A 23,376-nucleotide genomic window follows, 5' to 3' on the forward strand; every position below is an offset into this window, starting at 1 on the left:
TTTATCGTTAAGAGATTGCTGTGACCTGTTCCAAGTCAATGCATGGTTGAGCAGGCTAAAAAACATGGCAGCTTCAGACCCCAGCGAGCTAGCTTCGGATACGCCTTAATAGCCAGAGTGAGATGGCTGAGGATTGCCTGATAAAGGATATAATTAAATAGGGCCATTAATTATCTTCATAAGGGGTGTTTTAATTAACCCAAACACCCAATTTTCACTCTTGCACTTCCTTGGAGTTTTCTTGGTTTGCATGCAAAGTTTCAGGCTGATAGGTTTCATGGTTTTGGAGTTATGGAGGACACACACACACACACACACACACACACACACACACACACACACACACACACACACACACACACACACACACACACACACACACACACACACACACACACACACACACACACACACACACACACACACACACACACACACACACACACACACACACACACACTGACATTTATTAGTATTGATGATACAAAAATATGGATGGAGTGTAAGAAGAGACCGGTAAAAGGGAAAGGTGGGAGTGCAGAAGGATGTATGGATCATGAGGGAGGCAGTGGGTGGGCGTACCTTTTGTCATTTTATTTCCATACAGTATTATCTGTAGATAGCTCTTTAATACATTAAATTTGTTGGGCTTGGGGGTTGCCAGAAACTTCTGTGCATATAGATTAAAATGCAATATATAACCAAGAAGATGATGTCGTGCGGAGCACGATACTTCCAAAGTCCATGAAACAAATTTAACCTCCAAATTAATTGGTGGTTGAATTGACCAAATGTGCAACTTCTCTTCACATTTCGAGTGAATCAGATGAAAATTGACAATTTTAGAAATTCGGCCTATGTTGACGTTTTGGCCTCTGTTGACCTCAAAAATATAATTGGCTGGTTGAATTCAGTGACCTGGAATATAAATCCTCTTCAAATTTCAAGTCAATCGGATAAAAATTGAGGATTTTAGAAATCGCACCTACGCTGCTGACCTTTGGCCGATGTTAACCTTTTGACTTTTAACCTCAAAAACAATAGGCTTCTTCCTTATGATAAACGCTACCATGTGGTGAAGCTTTGTGAAGATTGGCTTAAATTGTGACCTGTCGGTGATAGACAGACAGACAGACAGAATAATGAAAAATCATTCGTAGAGTGACAACTTGGTGAAACGGAACGGCACTCTGGAGAACATACCTCCGCCAGGCTGAATAGTTTATATTTTGGATGCCACTGATAGGTCAGATCTGATTCCGGACCTTAACCAAAATCGAATCGGCTTGTTCTTGTCACGTAACCAATTCTTCCACCTTGTTTTGTTACAAGTCGTCTACAACTTTGAGAGATCACTTGCTATATCTAGTTTTTGGCCCATCTCTCAATGGTGAAGAATCACCTGAAAAATTCTCAAATCCAGATCCAGTTTCAGATCTTCACCAAAATCGAATCAATTAGTCCTTGTCACACACCCAACCTGTTCACCAAGTTTCATCTGAATCCGTCCTCAACTTTTCCAGATATCATGCAATATTTTAGCCCCATCTCTCAATGATGAAGAATCAGTTTAAAATTAAATAATTCTTGTAATCAGATCTGGATTCGGATCTTCACCAAAATTGAATCAGTTCTTCCTCGTGGCACTCCCAACCTGTCCACCAAGTTTTGTTTGAATCCATCCATAACCTTTTGAGATATTGTGCTATATATCATTTTGGTCCTCTCTCAATGGTGAAGAATTACTTTAAAAAATTCTCAGATTTGGATCTTCACCAAAATTTAAGATTGCCATCCTTGGCTGGCCACCTACACACAAAAAAAAATTTCAAAACGATTGCTTTAAAACTGTGGCCAAAAATCATGTAACAGACAGACAAATGCTACAGACAAACATACTTGACAAAAATTATTTTTTCATCAAGTAACAAAATCGACTGACCAATATACTTGAAAAATCCTTGATTTTGCAAGTAACAAGAGGCTTCCAACCTTTCTGTAGTATAGAAAACTGTACTTTGGCTGCTTTATGTAAACTGCCAATGATACCAAACGTTTTAGCCTCCCACTACAATCAATAGTGCAAGGTGGGATGCAAGACTGCCTGCTTAAAAAGGAGAGAAATCTGCAGTTAAGCTGCACATAAGTGCTTTGTATGCTCTGAGTTGGTTATTTATTGATTAATTAATTAATTAATTCGTGTGCAATCTGTGGCTGCTTGGCTACATCATTTTCTGGGGGCGTGGCTGTGCCGCTGATGCATTGCCCCTGTTACCAGTAAGCTGGTACTCATTTTACCAAACTTGGAAGGATGACAGGCTGAGTTAACTCACCAGGTGTTATTTCAAAGGCACAACGGGGGCTTGAACTCAAGACCCTAATATCTTGAGCCAGTCACCTTAACCATTTGGCCAACACGAGGCCTCTCTAAGTAGGTGAGGAAGGCTCTCATGGCCTAGCAAATTTTGCCTCGGCAGTAACATTTTGTGATTTTATTACCAAACCTCAGGAATTTTTCAAGATACAGTATCAGATTGAAACTTAGACAGTTTATTTGTACGTACGTGTAATATGTGTATAAAATCTGGTCAGAATTCGTTAAAGGTCAAGGTCAATGCAATCCAAAACATGTAAAACACCTATTAGGTTGAAATTACAAAAATGTATCAACCAAATTTGTTCTGCATAATGTTCCATCATGTAAAATACTTGAACGCTAAAAATTTCCAAGTTACCAAATTGATATTTCCATGGCAACTGTTGTTTATTTGGATTCCGTGTTTACTTAAGGCCTCTTTACTGTTTACTTAAGTCTCGTGCTCTGCACAACATGTCTTATCTTGTACTTTAATGCTGAGATGAGGTGTTTTCACGCGATTTTGTGAAGGTAATCAGGGCGTCTTACAAACTTACATTGCCGGTGTCACGTTGATTACAAAAAAGTTGAAGCTGTGCTTGATTCCATTTTCAACACAATCTGACATGAAATGGCAGTGAATTTGCCAATTTTAATCACAAACAAGATCGTTCTTCTTCTGAGCAGACCGCCATTGTCTATAAGGTATACATATACCTCATGTCACGGTCCACATCATCACTGTACATTGAATTATTGTTTCTCCAATGCACACTCCAAAAAAAAAATGTTTTTAGGTGAGACATCTACAAACCCATCGGAGACGGATACCCTGCTAGTTAGATTTGAATGCTTCACTTTTCCAACCTGGCAAGGCTTCATCTGGATATGAGGAATCGTGTTCTAGGTGCAAGTTAAGTTTCTCCAAGAAGATAAAAAGACTACCTAAAGATAGGAGCACCTTTCACAAAAAGGCTTGAAGGAACCTGGACTCATGTAAGAGTAAGCACTTTGTGCATTTTGCACCTCCAACATTGTTTTTCACCACATATGAATACATAGGAAAGACTATACAATGAACAGCATAAGAATAATGAAAGATAAAGGAAAGACTAATGAGATAAACAGTTAGGCTAAGGTCAAAGGTCGATTCATGATGGTGGTGTTGCGTGGTTTTGAGAATTCCCCTTGCAATTCAATGATCCATTTAAGCAGAATCACCTTTTATTTTCTTTTTTTCATTTCTTTCCATACCAGAGGTAAGTGCATGAAACAGCCTGCTCGATGCCGATGCTACATTTGAAAGATAACTTGCTCCTCAATGCAACAACCTTCCTGTGAACAATCAATTTGAACTTGTATCCTAATTTCTAGAGGTGTGTTTGATGGACATACAGAAAAAAATTTGGGTGACTGGCCAAAGTGAAGACCATAATAAACTAGAAAGAGCGATCATAGATTCCATACCATTGACAGGACTTCTTTTGTGTTGTGTTTGTGGGGTCTGTAGACAATGCAATGATGATGTAAGCTTCATACAGCAAACATACAGACCTTTTCGGTTTTATTGTATAGCTTTACAGTCCAATCGTATGTATTTTATAGACCTACTCACGTTCCAATCATACATACTTTACAGATAAAAACACATTCCTCATAGCACCTACTTTTATAGATGCACTCACATTCTTAATTGATTTTGATTTTATTGTTCCATACTTTTTGCAGAGCATTAGTGCTGCTGAAGCAGTTTCTTGGCAAGGGTTATACTGGGTGGTTTGCCATTGCCTTCCTGGCATTGTTTATCCCATGCTCCAGACCAGCAAACCTTTCATTGTGATCTTGTGTAGCTTTCCGACGATGCTTTGGTTATGAAGTGAAAAGTAAGAGTACATACTTTACAGAGGTACTTGGGTGAAAAAAAAGATATTAATTATATGTGAACAGACACAGACAAACTAACAAATGGACTGAAATGCATTACCCTCTGGTGAGGGTAATAATGTTTGTACAAACATCAGGTATGGATCCAATAAGTGAGAAGGGGGTGGGGTGGGGGGCTGGGGAAAACAATCAGTGATGGGATTGTTGGGGGGGGGTTGGGGTGGGTGGGGGGAGGAATGCAAAACGCAGTGCGAACAAAATGTATTGTTATCACTGTGTCTTTTCTCTGCCTTCCTGAAATGTGTTCTATTCATGCATGATAACACGAGAAACATAGAAGAAGAATGTGTTGGTGAGCAGGTTCATATTATAGACCATCATGATCATTCTGACACCAACTTAAAGAAATGAGGCAAATACTTGGCAAAGAGTGATATTGTAAATGCATTGCAGTCCTGTAATTGACTGCTTGGGTTCTTTCTGGAGGAAGTTTGGGGTGGGGCTATAATTTGGATTCTTTGAATTGATCTCAGATATTGATTCACCATTGTAACAAAAATTACAATGGTGGATCAATACCTGAGAGAAGTGTGAGATGTGGTTTAAAACCATTCCAATGTGGGGAATCAAAAATAGTTTGGGGAATGTTCAGTCTAAATCAGATTTGCTCTGCTTTTTAAATGGCTATGGACTTGGTTTTGTGGCATATGAATGGTTGCGCAGGCCGAGTTATGTTTCTGGTATGTACAGAGTATATTGGAGGGAAAATGGGGGAGGAGGGATTGGGGTCGAGAGAAGATTTGTCAGTTGACAAATTCCACCATTTTGCATATATTATAAGTAGATTTCCCCAGATCATTGATGTAGAAATTCCTGTCTCTTAAAATGAAACATAAGGCACTGTATTTTTAAATACCTGGTTTCATCTATGCAGTACCTTCAGAAAGTATCCACACCCCTTGAGTTTTGTCACATTTTTGTTGTTACAGCCTAAATTAAAAATGGATTAAATTAAAATTTGTTGTCACAAATTTATACAAAATACCCTACAATGACAAAGTGAAAACGCTGTTTTTTTAGAAATTTTTACAAATTAATTAAAGATGAAAAGCTCAAATGTCTTGCGTCAATAAGTGTTCAGCCCCCTGAGTCGATACTTTGCAGAAACACCTTTGTCAGTGATTAAAGCTTCGAGTCTTCTTGGGTATGTCTGTATCACTTTTACACATCTGGATTTGGGAATTTTATCCCATTCTTCCTTGCAGATTTACTCGAACTCTGTCAAGTTGAATGCGGAGTGTCGGTGAACAGCAATCTTCAAGTCTTTCCACAGATTTTAATGGGATTCAAGTCTGGGCTTTAGCTGTGCCACTCAAGGATTTTCACATTTTTGTTCTGAAGTCATTCCAGTGTTGCTTTTGTTGAATACGTGGGGTCGTTGTCCTGTTGGTATACAAGTCTTCACAGCAGTCGAAGGTCTTTTGCATTCTGAATCAGGTTCTCCTCAAGGATTTGTCTGTATTTGGCTCCATTCATTGTTCCCTCTATCCTTACAAGTCTCCTAATCCCTGCTACTGAAAAGCATCCCCATAGCATGATGCTGTCACCACCATGATTCAAGGTAGGGATGGTGTTAGATGGGTGATGAGCTGTGCACGGTTTCTACCAGATGTAGTACTTTGCATTCAGGCCAAAGTGTCCAATTTTTGTCTCCTAAGACCACATAATGTTTTGCCTGATGCTCTCCGGGTCTTTCACCTGCTTTTTTGTAAACTCCAGGTGTGCTGTCATGTGCCTTTTACTCAGTAGTGGCTTCTGTCTGGCCACTCTCCCATAAAGCCTCAATTTTTCAAGTGCTGCAGAGATTGTTGTCCTTCTGGCAGGTTCTCCAATCTCAGCCAAGGAACTCTAGTTCTGTCAGATTGGTCACTGGGTTCTTGGTCACCTCCCTGACCAAGGTCCTTCTTGCCCAGAAGCAAGACGGCCTTCTTGCCTCAGTTGGGCGGACGGCCAGCTCTCGGAAGAGTCTGGGTCGTTCCATATTCTCTCCATTTCCTGATGATGGAGCTCACTATACTCTTGGGAACCTTCAACACTCTAGAAATTGTTTTATACCCTTCCCCATATCTATTCCTCCTCACAATTCTATCTCGGAGTTCTACAGACAGTTCCTTGGACTTCATGGCAGAATTTCTGCTCTGACATGCACTGTCAATTGTGGGATCTTATATAGAAAACTGTTTCTTTCTAAATCATGTCCAATCAATTGAATTGGCCACAGGTGGACTCCATTCGAGTTATAGAGACATCTCAATGGTGTTCGAAGGAAATTGGATGCACCTGAGCTCAATTTGGAGTGTCATTGCAAAGGGGTTGAATACTTATTGACGCAAAACATTTCAGCTTTTCATTTTTAATTGATTTGTGAAAATTTCTGAAAACATGTTTTCACTTTGTAATTAAGGGGTAATGCCCGGTGTTGGCTTTATGGTTAGGGTGGTGGGCTTGGGATCCTGGGATCCTGAGTTCAAATCCCATTTGGCTGTTGAATTAATACCAGGTGGGCCTGACACTGCTTGTCATCCTTCCGAGGTCGGAAAAATGTGTCAGCTTGCAGGTAACCTGTGTCGGTGTGGCAACCCGTCCAGAATTGTGCCCAATAGCCCAGGAGACTGCTTCGGCAGCACCAACGCTCTACACAGAGTATGGTCCCAATGGATGGATGGATTATGGGGTATTTTGTGTAGATTGGGAACTAAATATTTTAATTTAATCCATATTAAATTCAGGCTGTAACACAACAAAATGTGACTAAAGTCAAGAGGTCTGACTACTTTCTGAAGGCACTGTACTTGTGAATGCAACGGTTACTGCTTGTTTTCATTTACATTCGGTTCCAGAAGCTGATGATTTAGAAATCAAAGTGCCAAGTCATATTTATTTATTTAAAAATTTGAAACATAAGTAAATAACTTCCTCTGCAGTCAGTTTGTTATGTTTTGGGGCTGGCAGGATGGCCTAGCTCGAGGTATGCACGCTCGCCTCTAAGCTGTCTCGTTTGGATTCAAATCCCTACCCAGCTTTAAACTGCCATCCTGGTGTTTCACAGGCATGATGATTCATCAATGTGTGCATCACCCTTCTGATGAACGGTAAATTGGGCGTCCTGTCATCCAGCATTAGTTGGTGGGTGGATCTTAAAGATCCGATGGTGTCTTTCACAAAGAGTAGGCAAGCTATCTCCGGCACCCTGGAGCAAGTTCCAAATTCCTGCCCTTACTGCTTCGTTGAAGGTAAGGTCTAGACAGCTGGTTCGTGAAAGACTTGGGGCAAAAATGTTCCCCGGCCAACCCCACAAGAATGTGGGAATAATCTTGGCTGTCAAAGAGGGAAGAAGAATAAGTCGGTTTGTTATGCTTTGTGTATTTTGGATACGTTTTTGTGAACTATTATAATTGTATAGTAAACATTAACTCTCATAGTTCATTTCCCCACTTGTCTGTGATAGGTTCTCAAACAAAGATCCGTTTGCAGTAAGAGAGAACAGAATACAACCGCAACACATTGAGTTCCATGTCTGATCATGGGTAAGTGTTTGCTCAACAAGATAATCCCATCAGGTTGTTTGCAGCTATCTAAGCTATCTAATCGAACCTTTTTATCACGCAAATTTGTTGCCCTTTCTGCAGTTGCGCTTCAAGTGCGATTTAACAGTGTTTATCACTACAACGGTTGAGGTTCAGGAAGATGTTTCTAGGAGTTTTGATTTTTATTTACTTTGGGTGAGTGGGGGGTGGGTGGAGTGTGAAGTTTGAACATTGGAACAGTTTGAATACGTGTTGAAGGATTTCTTGGGACATTTTATCTATCATGCTCTGTGGAGGACACCCATGCCTTTCTTTACGCTGGCCCTGTTGCCACGTCTGGCCGAATGTTTAACAAGTTGCTGCAGCAGGGTTGGCTCACTGTGCTCTACAAGTGAAAGCACTCGGTACATTACAGTATTTGGATCTGGGAAGCACTTGCTTTGGTTTTTTTTTAAGCACCGCAGCTGTTTCAGTCTGCAAGTTTTTTTTTATTTTATTTTATTTTAACTGCAAAAAGGTCGTTCCGGCAAATATCCTTTCTGTTGGAATGTGCTGGTCAGCACTTGTTATTGGCAGAAATATTATCCACACATGACATGTATGTTTTGCTTCTCTGATATTTTATATTTTCTTTTTTTATTATTCAGGCTTTTAAATAAACTGTTCTGTTCTTGTGTATGGCAGCTTGGCTGTCAGGGTAGCTATCATTTCTTGGAAGCGTGGCTGTGCTGCTGATGCTGTGCCTCTCTACCAGGACACTGGCACTTATTTTGCCGACCTCGGAAGGATGACAGGTGGAGTCAACCCCACCTGGTGTTAATTCAGCGGAAAATGGGGCTCAAACTCGCAAAGCTAAGATCCTAAGCTAGCCACCCTAACCACAAAGCTAACACCAGGCTTTTTGAATAAACTGTTTTCCTTTCTTTAAACAAACACCGCAGGAAGAAGAAGAAGAAGAAGTAAATATAATAACATCGAGAAACAGAAAAAATGAAAGTGTTGAGCAAAAGGCACATTTACTTCTTTTAGGAACTGCCAACTCTTGTTCCCTTTATATTAAGCAATTTGTGAGGTAATGCAAGCAAATATTTCTCGAGTTCTTTGAACTTTTGCTGGAAAGTTTATTTTAGCACTTTTCACAACTCTGTTGTTGTGGAACTTTATTTCTCGATGTTATTACAATGAAGGCATGTAATCATTGTTTTTTTTGGTTTTTTTTTCGGGAAATGATAATATGGGCTATATATTTATGATGTATGCAGATAAAAAAATATATATTTAATCTTCCTGCTGCTGTGCAGCATGAGGCCTGCACCACAGCTCTCCAGCCTTTCCTATCTTGTATTAGATGAACTTGTGCTTCCTTTCGATTCGATTTCGAATCGATTCGATTCCACTTCCTTTCGATCCTCCTCCACTGTTTGCTTCTGTTGGGTCCTTGGACTCCCCATTGACACACTACTGTTTATCCTGTTTTGGTATATTCTTTTCACTTGTCATTCTTCATCTATTCTTTTATAAATACAAAAATGTCAGATTTACTTATGAACTCCCTCCCCAACATGATACTCTGTACATCCTATTGGCCTTCTCATATTTATGTGTTCCCATATTTATTTCCCTCAACCCTAACTTATTTGACATTCCATTATCCTCTCTGTTTTTGTTTTTTTTCTCAATCAGATTATGAAAATATATCCCCCAGCTCCCTTCATTTGCTCAAGATTAATATTTCTAACTTGGCCCCCATTCCCTCCTCATCTGTCCATGTTTGGCTCCAAGACTCATAGGGTGAGATGTTAGGTGTCTTCATAAGGTAATTGATACCTATCCTGATATTTTGCAATAAACTCAAGCACCAACATGACTGTGTGAAGAACGAGGCAAGCACACGACCAAATGAATTATGCACTTCGGTTGGGGATTGGAATGCTCTGCTTGCAGTGATGTTTTTTTGTTTAATGACGTTTTGATATTTCTACAGACAAACAACAGGCATTGAATTCCATTATGAAAGACCTGATGGATCTCCAACGATCAAATCGATCACGTTCCTCATCCATGTCTGACGTTCACTGGGCTAAACCACCTGACAGGCTCACTGCTTCAAGTCCAGAGAAGGTGAATGCCATTTGAGTGCAAATTACTCGATTGTGTTCTCCCTGTTGTTAATTTTTATTGGCATTCCCTTGATGTGGTCTGTTATCTCATATTTGCCAGCATTTCACAAAGGGAAAATAGCAATTCAGCTCATGAAATTTCAAAAAAAACCATCAACAGATGATGTTGGAAAGCCAATGATTTTCAATACCATATGGCAAAACATTGGGTTGCCAGGATAGCCGAGAGATATGAACACTCGTCTCTGAGCCGTCTAGCCTGGGTTGGAATCTCGACCCAGTTATAAATTGTCACCCTGGTTTCACAGGCTGGGCGATTCATTATCGTGTGAACCATCCATCGAGTGGACATTAAACCGGAGGACCCATCTGCCAGCACTGGTTGTTTGTTGTCGTTAAAGATCCCACGGTGTCTTTCGTAAAAAGTTGACAAATTATTGCTGGCACCCTGGTGAGGTTACAAATTCTTGCCCTGACTGACTGCTGGAAAGGCAATGGCAAACCATCCAGCATAACCCATGCCAGGAAACTGCTTTTGCAACACCAATACTCTGTTATTCTTCTTCTTCTTCTTATTTTGTATGCAGCCGAGGCTGCTGATTGAATCACTGTTGGGATTGCGCCTGTGCCGCTGATGCAGTGCCCCCTGTTCCCAGTACCCTGGTACTCATTTTACCGACCTCTGAAGGATGACAGGCTGAGTCAACCCACCTGGTGTTATTTAACGGGACGACGGGCTCAAATTCTTGACCCTAAGATCGTAAGTCAGCCACCTTGACCGTAAAGCCCACACCAGGCTTAGTGCTCTGTAAAGAGCACTGTACATGTCATATCGCCATCGCAAAACATTACCAGTTAGATTCATTCTTAATGGGGATGTCGCATGCATATTTTATATATATATATATATATATATATATATATATATATATATATATATATATATATATATATATATATATATATATATATATATATATATATATATATATATATATATACCTCCGCACCAAGGGTGCCGGAGGCATTATGTTTCCGGGTTGTCCGTCTGGATTTTCGTTTACGCGATAACTCAAGAAGCAAATTGTAGAATTTCATCAAACTTGGTAAAAAGGTAAAGTAAGACAGGGCAATTAAGTGATTAGATTTTGGGCCAGATGTGATAAAGGTCAAGGTCAAACACTGAAATTTTACTGTTTATTCCCTAACTCAAGAAATATTAGACAGAATTTTATCAAACTTGGTACAAAGGTAAAGTTAGACAGGGCAATTAACTGATTAGATTTTGGGCCAGATTTGATAACGGTCAAGGGTCAAATATGTCAAGACTGAAGTGTTTGTGTGGGAGAGCAGAAGCATACCCGTCGACTGCGCGCAGTCAAATTACTCTAGTTTCTTTCTGTTTTTGGAAATTGATGAAACTATTTTGAATATGGTGTAACTTACTAGAATGTGTATTCTACTGGCTCTGTCAACCAATTTCTTGCACATTCACCACTTTTTTGCCACCAATGAAAGCTCGCTTGAAACGTGTGTGTGTGTGTGTGTGTGTGTGTGTGTGTGTGTGTGTGTGTGTGTGTGTGTGTGTGTGTGTGTGTGTGTGTGTGTGTGAGTGATAGAACTAGCAGGGTGTACCCGTCACTGACAGGTGAGTCGATAGCTCACTCTGTCCCTCAGAAGATTGCATATTCCTTAGGAAATGACAGAGTAAAGAGCTTTACAGAATGACAGAGAGTAAAAGGGGTACAGGTGGATAAAAATGCATGGACGAAGCACAAATGAGTGATTGAGTGGCAGCGATGGAAGAAGGAGAATTAATCAATGGGAGTTCAGTATCAGGATCAGAGAGCAGAGGTGGGTGTGGGAGCTGGTATGAGGTGACTGGATGTTGTATTTGAAAGACTGGAGGGAAGACAATGAAGCAGCAGAGACAGAGTCGATTCCACAGGTTAGAAAATAGAGACTCGTAGTCCTTGGATAAACTTTATTTTTGGAGATCCATTTTGTGTAGGATGGCCTAGATGTACGCATACTTGCCTCTCAGCTGTCTAGCCTGGATTTGAATCTCACCCGAGCTATAAACTATCATTCTGGTGTTTCAAAGGTAGGGCGATTCATCAATGTGTGTGCCGTCCCTCGGATAGGCGTTAAACTGGACGTTCAATCTGCCGGCATTAGTTGGTGGATGTTAAAGATCCCATGGTGTTCTTGGCGAAGAATAGGCGAGCTATCGCCGGCACCATGAACAAATTACTAATTCCTGCCCTGACTTCCTGTGTCGGAGTGGTGACCCATCCAGGATTGTAACTCTCGCCATAGAAACTGATTCGGCAGCACCGATGCTCTGTATAGAGCATGGTTCATGATCGAGCATTTTGTGTGCTTTTTAAACACGTCACTATGTTTAAATTCTGTGTACGTTTTATGGAATATGAACTTGAATACAAGTTATTTTTTTCAAGCATTTGTCCATTGGAAAAATAATTGGCAATGTGAGGAAGTGATCAGCACTCAAAAGTGACCTGTTTTGTGATGCATACCCTTTTGATGGTCTTCGTTTTCCATTCTTTCCCACCTCTCTATGCACCACTCATTTTGTTCACTTTGGTTGCAAGTTGTAATCTGTACTGCATGCCTGTTAGAATGTCAAGATTTTTGTAATTGTACTGTAAAACAGAGTGCACATAATTGTACATTATCCATATGTCTTACAACTCCTATTTATATATGTGTTCTTAGGTTGACGTAAGAGTGAAGTTTGAGTATAATGGCGAGAAAAGGTTTGTTGACTTGTTTCCTCTTTATTACCTCAATTTACTGAATTTCTCCAGAACCAATGTTGGAAGTACTTCGTCACTTCACACTGGCATTTCTCCTCTCTGATATCAGAATCCTGCAGTTCAAGAGACCTGTGAAGTTCGAGGATGTGCTCCACAAGGCCGAGGTGGCATTTGGGCAACCGATGGAAATGTTCTACTCCACAAATGATGTGCGTCACTGCTCAGTGTTTGTTTTGTCTCTGGCATATAATTGTTATTGAGGTCTGTTTATGAGTTTGCTTTCTTTGTTATTTAGCTATTGGTGCCCGTGACAAGCCAGGAGGACATGACCAATGCTGTTGAGCTAATGGACCGCAGCTCACATGTCAAAAGTCTCAGGATCTCCTTGCTTCCTCTTAGAAAGATGCAGGTGTGACTTGCTCTCTCGTTTTATTTATCCTTGCTCCAGCCAAAGAGTCCCAGAGACATTTATTAGACCTTTCCCAAGTTAATTTTTCACACTACGCTGTACTTGGAGGAAGGTTTCCTTTCGACGTATAATTTTATTGGCATATTCCTCACTGAAGCGTGTTGTGGCGGTAGAAAACTACCATCTTGGTACTGTGTGGGAAACATTTCTTATTGTGAAGCTGAATTTTCCAAAGGAAAAGCTGCTATTCCGTTTGCAGTCATTTGATTAATAAATATAGCATTTGACTAATTGAATTTGAGTTGGTATTTGGGATGGTATAAAAGCCATTTTCAATATCTCCACATGACTGTACCCTCACCATCAAGGTGTTGCTAAAGAAGAGAACTTTTGTTCAGTCTCCACCTTCTTAGGTCACCTTTTTGAAATCCTTGTCCCTTGCATAATAATGATGCGCCAGCAAATGACCATGTAAAGTCGGCATGGGGAACCTCCGGCCTGTGGCATGTTTTGATCCGGCCCACGTGATGGTATTTTGTGTAGCTATTATGTTTGGGCTGGCAGGATAATGTGGAGGTATTCTTGGCACGATATCACTTGCAATCGAGTGTCCTTGGTGGGAGTGGCAACCCGTCCAGGTTGTGACCCCCAGTGGCATAGCCAATGAAACTGCCTCTGCGGCTCTGTGTGCATAATAGTGCAAGGAGGGAAAGATGTAGAAGAGGAGGAACTATGTAGACCGTTTTTACAGCCATTTTTCCCTGCTGTGCAGGGGTTTGGCTTTTTCTTGAGGCAATGTTTTATGGCCGGATGCCCTTCCTGACGCCAACCCTGGTCGCCTCTTACGACACACAGGGATATGGTACACCTATTCTAACCGGGGCATACACCGGGACCAGTACACTGGCACTCATTTCGCCGACCTCGGAAGGATGACAGGCTGACTCAACCCCCTGGTGTTAATTCAGCAGCCAACGGGGCTTGAACTCAGGACCCTGGGATCCCAATCCACGACCCTAACCACGAAGCCAACACCAGGCTTGGAGGAACTATGTAGGAATATTAAAATCCACACAATTTATTCCCAAAGAAATGTTGTAACTTCTTTAATCCTCATAAGTTGGATGTCACCATTTTTACCGATACGAGCGATAGCATCAGTCTTGGCAGAAAGTGAACGGGAGGACTGGAATTCTCAACCATACACGTGTTCTGTATATTATTACATATTTTTGCAGTGTAAAACCTTATAGTTTGAGATAAAAGCAAGTACGAACATGAAATTCTGAATGCTTTGAGATAAGTGAATATTTTGTTTTGTTATTGGCCGTGGTTGATGTGATGCAAAGCGTTACGGTTAAGAAGCGGAAGTTTGACTCAGAGTGCCGTGATTTGCAATCAGAAGTCAGAAAGTCGGAATGATTCATTATATGATGAATCTGCATATGTGTTGTTTTACCGACAATTCATTTAGCATATATTCGGCCCGCACTAAGTTTTACAATCGCTGTTATGTCTCTTGTACTAGGAAACGATGTAAATATTGAAAATGACCATGTCTTGCAGCCGACACCATCGTTTCCTGTTACATTCAACATTGGTCCATTGCAGTCTCCACCTGGCTCTGCTGAACCTATGGATGGCTATTTCCATCCAAAAGCCATTGGCCTTTCCTTCGGTGAGCGTTTAAAGCTGTTTACTACTCTGAAAAAGAAAACTAACGTTTTTAGTTTTGTGGGCATACCTTCTTCTTTTTTAACAGGGACTTCTCAATTTATGCTTGAGATGCATTCCAAAAAAACTGAATATAAAACGATAAAAACGTAAATAGAAAACGATTTTGCCATCAGCATAATGTTATAAATTGAAGATGCATTCCTGGGTGGAAATTTGCATTCCTAACCTAATTAAAGACAGTAAATGTGTAAATACAGTTCATGAAAAGAAATACTAATGACATAATAACTAAGTAAATAAATTTTTAAATGAATACATGATGGACGGCAAGTAAATGCGTATGGTACTCACCAAAATCTGTGGCACACAGCGAGTGTCCAAGCCTGGGAGGTGCGGGTGGGGGTGGGTGGAGCGGTTACTGAAACGAGGCACCGACTTTAGTGCATTTGATTTTATTTTGGTGACGTTACGAGTAATTGACCTTGCAGTCGAGGGAGGAAGGCTGAGCACGCAGGCAATGTCGACTAAATGATGAAGGGGTTTGGGAGAGTTTGGCACAAAATACTGTAATGTCTAGGCCGATTAACACCGATGCTAGACGGATGGACTGAACTGGCTTTAACTGTGTTTGAATTATGGCGGCCTTACGTGTGCAAGAACCAAGGGGAGACACGAAAACCTTTGTATTACAAGAGCTAACGGGTGTATTTCCGAACACAACACCAGGGGAAGATCGACCCGATGGAGAAATACAATGGGTGGGTTTGGGAGGGAAGGAAGGGAATGCAATAAACAAATCGATAATTATATACAGTGTTGCATGCTACCTTCAAAACCTCAAAACGAGTGTTTCTTGAGTGTTCCAAAGGGTAGCACAGAGACAATAACGACCACTTTAAACTTTTCAATCAATTGACAACCAACCAGGTGAACCAGCAACATACAGCAGAAGGAATTTAAAAAAAATGCAATTTCTTTCAAACCCACTGTTAGCATGTGCTCATATGTTTCAGTAATAATGCAATTACAATTCATCAGTAACCATAAACTTACACACAGAAGAGTACAAGTCACGGTCAATGCTTAATCAAATCAAAGTTGCACACATATATTTCAATGCAGTTTCAAATACTTCAACAACTCTTTACAAAGGCAGTTACTCTCTTGACAAAGGCAACATTCACGTGTTGATACACCCCCTTTTGTACCAGGATTCGTGCCATGAACCAACGTTAAGATCTTGCAGTGTCTGAACGTGCGATTACACCTCTTGCCGTATCCAACAAGCGTGCAAATCTGAACATTTTGCCGTGTGTAGATGAAACAAATCTGAACATGAATGGTCGTGCAGAAACGAACCTTGCAGATTAGCAGTCAGCTATGAGTGTAGAGCGTGCGAGCCCCGCAGGAATGCTCATGCAGTATGGATCTCACTACGTCTCTAGCCGAACCGCGAGAAGGCGTGAGGTGGAGGGAGGAACGACCTTGGCGCATGCTGTGTTGAGCTCTCCGTGAACACAACTGACCGGCCAGCAGGAGTGGAGCCATACACCAGGTCAGTGGTCACCGTGTGCTCAGTGCAAATGCTCACGAGACCGTTGCTGCCTGTCTCCCACTGTGCCCAGCACTCCGCCGTTCCACAGCTCTGTACGCTGATAGAGCTGGATCTCTGGGTCACCTCCAAGATCACCACCAAATTGCATCTGCTTCGATCTTTCTAGTTTCTTTCCTTCTTCTTGCCTTCTCCTTGCCTTCTCCCGATCGCTCCTCGCCTCAGCTTGTAATGACAAACTCGCAAGGTCAATCTCGCAGCAAGGCGACACACTGTCTGAATCGAGAGATTGACCACAGCTTAACCATTGGTTGAAAGCGTCGTTTTCATCACAAAACTTTCACTCACTTCGTTCACAGCATGTAATGCTCCTGTTTACCAAAGCATTCCAGCCTCAACACCGCTCATCTTCAAAGATCTTGTGACCATCCGTCGCCCATGACGCATACCGATGTCTGTGCACGAATCCTTTGTCCCACTTTACATCTCATTTAATTACGTGACTGAAACTCCAGTTGCCTTTTGTCCTTGAATTATCAGAATCATGTCTTTTAACACAAAACTAAACATTTCCAATCATGTACGATTTATATAGGATTTACTAATCTGTAACAACATCCATCAGGACCATACTCTGTGCAGAGTGTTGGTGCTGCCTCAGCAGTCTCCTTGGCTAATGGGCACAATCCTGGACAGGTCGCCACTTCGACACATCCTGGCACTCATTTTGCCGACCTCGGAAGGATGACAGGCAGAGTTAACGCCACCTGGTATTAATTCAACAGCTGAGTGGGATTTAAACTCAGGACCCTAGGATCCCAAGCCCACCATCCTAACCATGAAGTCAACACCAGGTATATCTGTAACAACAGGAATATAATTTGTATGGTACCACACACTGGATTCAATCACAGATGAGGGAGGGGAGGAAATGAGCTACTGGGTGGGCCTTAGCTCCTTGGCTATGGCTATGGCGACGGAGATTGGCGACGTGGCAGGCCCAGCAAGCCAGAAGATGAGATAGGTGAGGAACAAAGCAGGCACAAAGAGGTGGTGGCAGGCAAAAGTGTTTCTCTCTCTGTGGCGATCTCCTCTGAGTCCTCTTCCCTCTCCAAACTCTCCTTGGACTACTCGGAGCCCAAATCCTCTCTCTTGCTCTCCTCAGACAATGCTTTCCTCAGAGTTCTCAGAGCGCCCAAATCATCTCTCTCTCTCACGCTGAGGCAATTCCTTCCCGCTCTGTCGAGACCAAGCTCTCCTCAAAAGTCCAAACTCCCCCCTTTCAGGAGGTGATAAAACTCTGCCTCCTCACAGGCGATCAAAGCTCTGTCCCCACCCCCCCTCCCTTGCCCGGTAGAGACTATTGATCTGCCTTGCTCTCCCCTTTGCTTTTCTAACGCCACATGGCCCCCACCCGGTAACATGACAGGAGGTTGCACGTACTATTTCCTTATGTTAAACCCTAACTAATTATTACCATGCACCATCCCGCATATGGTGCACATTCAAACAAGTCAATCCTTAATACATCGAGGTTGGCTTACTACCCATACATGCACCATACTACTATATGCAGTTCTCTCTGTTCTAAGGCAATGTCTAACCCCCCCCCCCCCCACCCACCAACAAATGTAACGATACCATCCATGAAGGTCAGACGATACCTCTCATGAGTACAGTTCATACTGCACAACTTGGGGCGAGAGAAGTGGTGTACTGTACGTCGTACCTCCACTTCTGTTACGCGCTGATGCAAAATGAAAAATAAATTATACAGGAAAAAAAGCTTTAACTCAAATTACGAAGCGTAAAAATATTGTTGAGTACTTTGTCTAAGGTGTTCAGCCGAAGAAATGTAAATAGCATGTGTGTAAATCGAAGACTAAGTATACATTCTTTTGCTTTGGGAGTTGGTATTCCTTCCATTTTACTGCTTTCTTCAACATTTTATGTATCTACTAGCAGGGGCTACCCAGGAAGTGGGGGAGGGGGTGGGTTTCCTCATGCTGCCTGGCTGTGTGAGCTTTTTCTGGTGGTGGTTTCAGCCATGAAAGAGTAACAAACAAACAAACAAAATTACTTGTAAGGTTTCAACGTTTTAAAGGCACACATGCCAGGACCCTTTGGGGCGCCCTTTGACCTTGGGCCTCCGCCCCCCAGCCAAACCGATGATCCTAATTTTTTTTCGTGTTGGAATACTCCTTCATATACTCCAACACCTCAGCATAAATGAAAATGGGATCTCAATGGGTTCAAGTGTGATGATTGTTTTATTGTTCAGGGTTCACATATCACTAATTCTTGATTCGACATTGGGCGACGTTTGCCGTCATCCTTCCAATGACATCACCTGCTGGCAGGCGACTTTATGTCTGAAATTGACAATCATCATCTCTGGACTATTATTTGTGTGTATATCTATGTATATATATATATATATATATATATATATATATATATATATATATATATATATATATATATATATATATATATATATATATATATATATATATATATATATATATATATGTATATATATAGCATCATTTGCGAAAAATTATTCTGCCTATTGTGTCTATTGATTTTTAAGTGTGCATTTTTTGTATAACCATCATCGAATTAAGTTATAAATGGGCTAATCTCAGTTTTTGTATATTTTGCAGTAAGCATGGCGACTGAAGATCGAAAGGAGTTCCGAAAATACTGTTGCGATCCGTTCAGCTGCCATAAAACGAAACAACGAAAAGATCTTCGCAATGTGTCAAATGATAGGTTGATTAAATTTTCTTCAAAGGTGAAAAAAGATGACAGACTGTACTTCGTGCAGAAAAAAAAACTCTCAGTTGTCACCAGAGCGTATTGAAGAATCATCTTCGACCAGTTTGAAATTATCATCAGAAGGTACTATTGAAGGCATTGCAGAATCTATTTCGACAGATGAGGACGAGGAGGTTTTTGAGCGAGAATCAGAAGTTGACCTATTAAACCAGTCATTATCGATGATAGGCGAAAGCCCATTCGACAAATGAAAGGCGGAAAGGAACCCAGGGTACGTTCCTGAAAAGCGAAGTAAAGGGGAAGATTCTGTGCGAAAGACATTTGAACTAGTTGCTGGACCAAGCACTGCGGAGAAAACACAAAATACAGCATTAAAATGTGATGAAAACTGCATGCCAGAGGTGATCAAAAGCCTGAAAGTTATTTTGAGCCATCCAGAGCAAATACGTATACTTACAATATTTGCTCGGGAAGATGAGTGAATTCAGTTGCTCCCAAAGAATGGCTGTGAAAGCCAAAAATTTAGAGAAAGAAAATGGTATGCTATCGTCTCCAAATCCCAAACGGTAAAAATATTGCTTGACGAAGTGAAATCCGTCGTAACCGAAGTGATTAAGTCAGCCGAATAATGCCAGGAAAAAAGGACTGTGTGATGGTCAGGAATGAACATGGAAAAGATAAAATTCAAAAGCGCCTGGTACTAAACAATCTCAAGGAAGTGTTTCAGAAATTCAAAGAGAAGAACCCTGGCTTGAAAGTTGGATTCGCGAAGTTCGCCATGCTCCGTCCATCGGAGTGTGTCCTGTCCGGTTCAGGCGGTACACACAGTGTATGTGTATGTGTATGTACGATACATCAAAATGTGAAACTCATTATGTTTGGTTCCAAAATGACACAGATAGCCGAACTTCCTTGCTATCATCATGTGATAGCATGCATAGTTTGTAACCCAGCACAACCGGCATGTTATTTCAGAACTTGTGAAAGTTTCCCATCAATTGAAGACTTCAAAACCGAGCAACTCCTCAGTGCTTATGAACTGGAGGATATTGATGAAATTCAGTTTAAACGGTGGACATCCACCGACAGATCTGAACTGAGCTCCATGGTCCTACCTTTGGAAGAATTCATTAATCAATTCTGTGAACGGGCGGTGAAATTAGTGAGGCACGACTTCATTGCCAAGGCCCAATCTCAGTTTCTGAAAAATAAGATAGACGAAATCGGGGAAGGAGAATTTGTCATTATTGGAGACTTCTCAGAGAACTATTCGTTTGTCGTACTGGATGCGGCCCAAGGATTCCATTGGAACTGCTCTCAAGTGACAATTCACCCCTGGGTTTACTATTTCAAATCGGACGATGGCAAATTAAACCACGATTCGTTCACGATTATATCATGAACGATTTGTTAGAATACTCGCGCCATTAATTAATGTTAGAAAGCCATTAATCCCATTTAATTTAAAAAGTGGACTATTCACTCATTGCGCCATTGAAAACTTTGATTTTCACGAGCACACTCCAGATGGTAGCACACACAATGCATGGGAAAACGCACATCTACCAATATCCAAGAAATACGGATGATCTCTCAAGTACCTATGCTTCAGTACCATTAGCTAAATCCAGAAAAGCTTCTTGTACAGGGATTCAGCCCTTCCATACCAAAGACAGTAGCATGACCTTGCAAGATCGACAGCGTAGTCGTTCTATGAGTGGTGTAAACCTGACACACGAAGAACATGCAACTAATTTATTATCAGACCACACAGTTTCTTGGCAGTTGATACAAAACGACTGTTTTTAAACTGTTGACCATGACAGCGTCATCTCATGGAATGCCTTTCATGCCTTTTGGTGGAGGAGAGCACATCACAGACATTGATTGGGTATGGGCCATTCTTCCCAGAATCTCCAACAAAACCTGATGTCGTTGAAGCTTCAGTTGAATACTGTATCAGTCACACAAGCACTAGGCCAACAGCATTGTGTACTGACATGCGACCAAGCCATATACGAAATAAACCTCGGACTTCAAAAGAAGAAGCCAGATAAATATAAACATCTGATACTACGTATGGTGGCTTCCATATAGCTTGCAACTTCATCGGAGCTCTTGGCAAACTCTTTCAGTCCTCTGGTATTGAAACTCTCATTGTGGAAGCCAAGGTGTTTCTCGGTGGAACCATGAACAAGCTCATGGCTGGCAAGGACTACTACAAGATGGTACGATATCATACTCTGGTGATGTCTACTATGTTGGAGCTGTACTGGGAAGCTTTTGAATCATGGAATCTGGACGAACCTGGTGTTTATCTTGATGTGATGGCCTCACTCAACGCAGCTATTCGTAAGCTAGCAGAAGCAGTAGCCCATGAAGACACCACAGCCGCATTGCAGGCACAAGCTGAGATGATCGCAGTTGCAGATGATTTTCAAAAGTTGTTGTCGGATTTTGAAAATACACTGTGCAACTCGCCTACAGCCAAGCTTTGGATTATGTACATCAACATGGTACTCCTCCTCAAACGGTATATAGCAGCAGAACGAAAAGGGTGCTGGGAGGACTATCTCACTGAGGTCGAAAATATGCTACCTTACTTGGTTTCGGCTGGTCACTTTTTTTTTTTTCAAAAAACTTTATTATTTTAAATTTAATTGTTTTCACTATTTTAGGGTAGGTAATTGGCTAACAAATATATATATATATATATATATATATATATATATATATATATATATATATATATATATATATATATATATATATATATATATATATACGCATGTTAAATGAATATTAATTGACCCGACTGTATCTACGAGAAGTTATTTTGAGAGCACAAAATCAAGTTTAAGATGAATGAAAACATATTTACTGCTGATTCAGCTATTTTTGGGGGTCAATTTGCACTGAAACTTAATTTTTTTCAACCTCTAATTGGCGAAATTTGACACATGTGACCTTGGCATATGAAAGACCATGCCAACGTCCTTACTAGGGGGTTGAAATCAACTGTCTAACTTGATATTTGAAGAACTTATGAAACGTTTTTGAAAAATTAGTGATACCGAAAATCGCACCCATTTTTGGTGGGTACGTATGTTGAAATACAATTTGTGAGATGTTCGCAATCGAGATGACCGAGCAGGCCTCTTGATTATTAATCCTAAGACACTCAACTAAAGAAAAAATGAGGCCTGCAAAGTATAGGAAGCGGTGTCCGGTAACTCCGAAAATAGTGGCCTTTCTGAGTTTGGATCCCTGACTAATGCACAAAACAGGTCTGATATTCATGACCTTGGCAGTACCGCAGTCAGCGATGGACGTGTCGAGTGTTAGGGAGGAATTAACACCTCATTTGGCTGAACCGAATGGCAGTTTTGCTAACCACTGTAGCTGAATTTGCTTTGTCTTGTCCTCCAAATTGACATAGAATGAAGGAGAGAAAAATGGGGAAATTAGTCAATTTGGCTTGTCCTCCACATCGACTTATATGTTGAAAAAGACGGAATCTGCTTTTGTCGGTTGGTGAGGGATGTTGTTTTTCTTCTTTTTTTTTTAAGAGCAATTTTTTTTTTTTTTGGATGTGTTTTGTAGGTTGATGCTTTTCATTTTTATTCAAAACTTTTTATCCAAATGCTTTGTATTTGGTTATAGATTTTATGCTTGTTGATTCACTTTTTCTTTTTTTTGTATACATTGTCAAGGCTCGTATAAGAGCTAAAAGCTATATAAGAGCTTTGAAAATGTGCTTTTCAATTGACTTCATAACTTTATTACCTCCGCCACCGAAGGTGGAAGGCGGTTATTTTTGCACCCCTGTCTGTCTGTCTGTTTATGTTTGTTTGTCTGTCTGTGTGCAGGATATCTCAAAAAGTTGTGAACGGATTCAGATGAAATTTGGTGGGCAGGTTGGTTGTGTGAGAAGGACGAACTGATTCGATTTCAGTGACGATCCGGATCCGGCTATTAGAATTTTTTAAAGGGATTCCTTAATACTGGGAGATTGGGCCAAATACGATATCGAGCACGATATCTCAAAAAATGGTGGGCGGATTGGGACGAAACTTGGTGGACAGGTTGGGTGTGTGACAAGGACAAATTGATTCGATTTTGGTAAAGACCCGAATCAGGATCCGGAAACGAGAATTATTTAATTTTTCAAATGATTCTTCACCATTGAGAGATGGGGTTAAAAACGATGTAAAGCTTGAGATTTCGAAA

The 23,376-nt window shown here is 41.0% G+C and overlaps 1 protein-coding gene across 4 annotated transcripts in view; it reads left to right on the forward strand.

Annotated features, from left to right (window-relative positions):
- The window catches only part of LOC147021558 (mitogen-activated protein kinase kinase kinase 2-like), a 66,399-nt gene that overhangs the window by 15,605 nt on the left and 27,418 nt on the right, over positions 1-23,376 (forward strand). The window contains exons 2-8 of one of the 4 annotated variants that reach the window (XM_085893726.1): positions 7,749-7,827; positions 8,512-8,621; positions 9,812-9,948; positions 12,687-12,727; positions 12,837-12,936; positions 13,023-13,136; positions 14,703-14,814. In XM_085893726.1, coding sequence (XP_085749852.1) covers positions 7,814-7,827; positions 8,512-8,621; positions 9,812-9,948; positions 12,687-12,727; positions 12,837-12,936; positions 13,023-13,136; positions 14,703-14,814 — 628 coding nt within the window. In that variant the 5' untranslated portion in view covers positions 7,749-7,813. Of the gene's footprint in view, positions 1-7,748; positions 7,828-8,511; positions 8,622-9,811; positions 9,949-10,534; positions 10,708-12,686; positions 12,728-12,836; positions 12,937-13,022; positions 13,137-14,702; positions 14,815-23,376 lie in introns of those variants that run through there. The other 3 variants (XM_085893728.1, XM_085893729.1, XM_085893727.1) reach the window with 3 other exon arrangements.

The sequence above is a fragment of the Eptatretus burgeri genome, chromosome 8, assembly GCF_056783735.1.
Source record: "Eptatretus burgeri isolate ZD-2024b chromosome 8, Ebu_testis_v1, whole genome shotgun sequence".
NCBI lineage: Eukaryota > Metazoa > Chordata > Myxini > Myxiniformes > Myxinidae > Eptatretus > Eptatretus burgeri.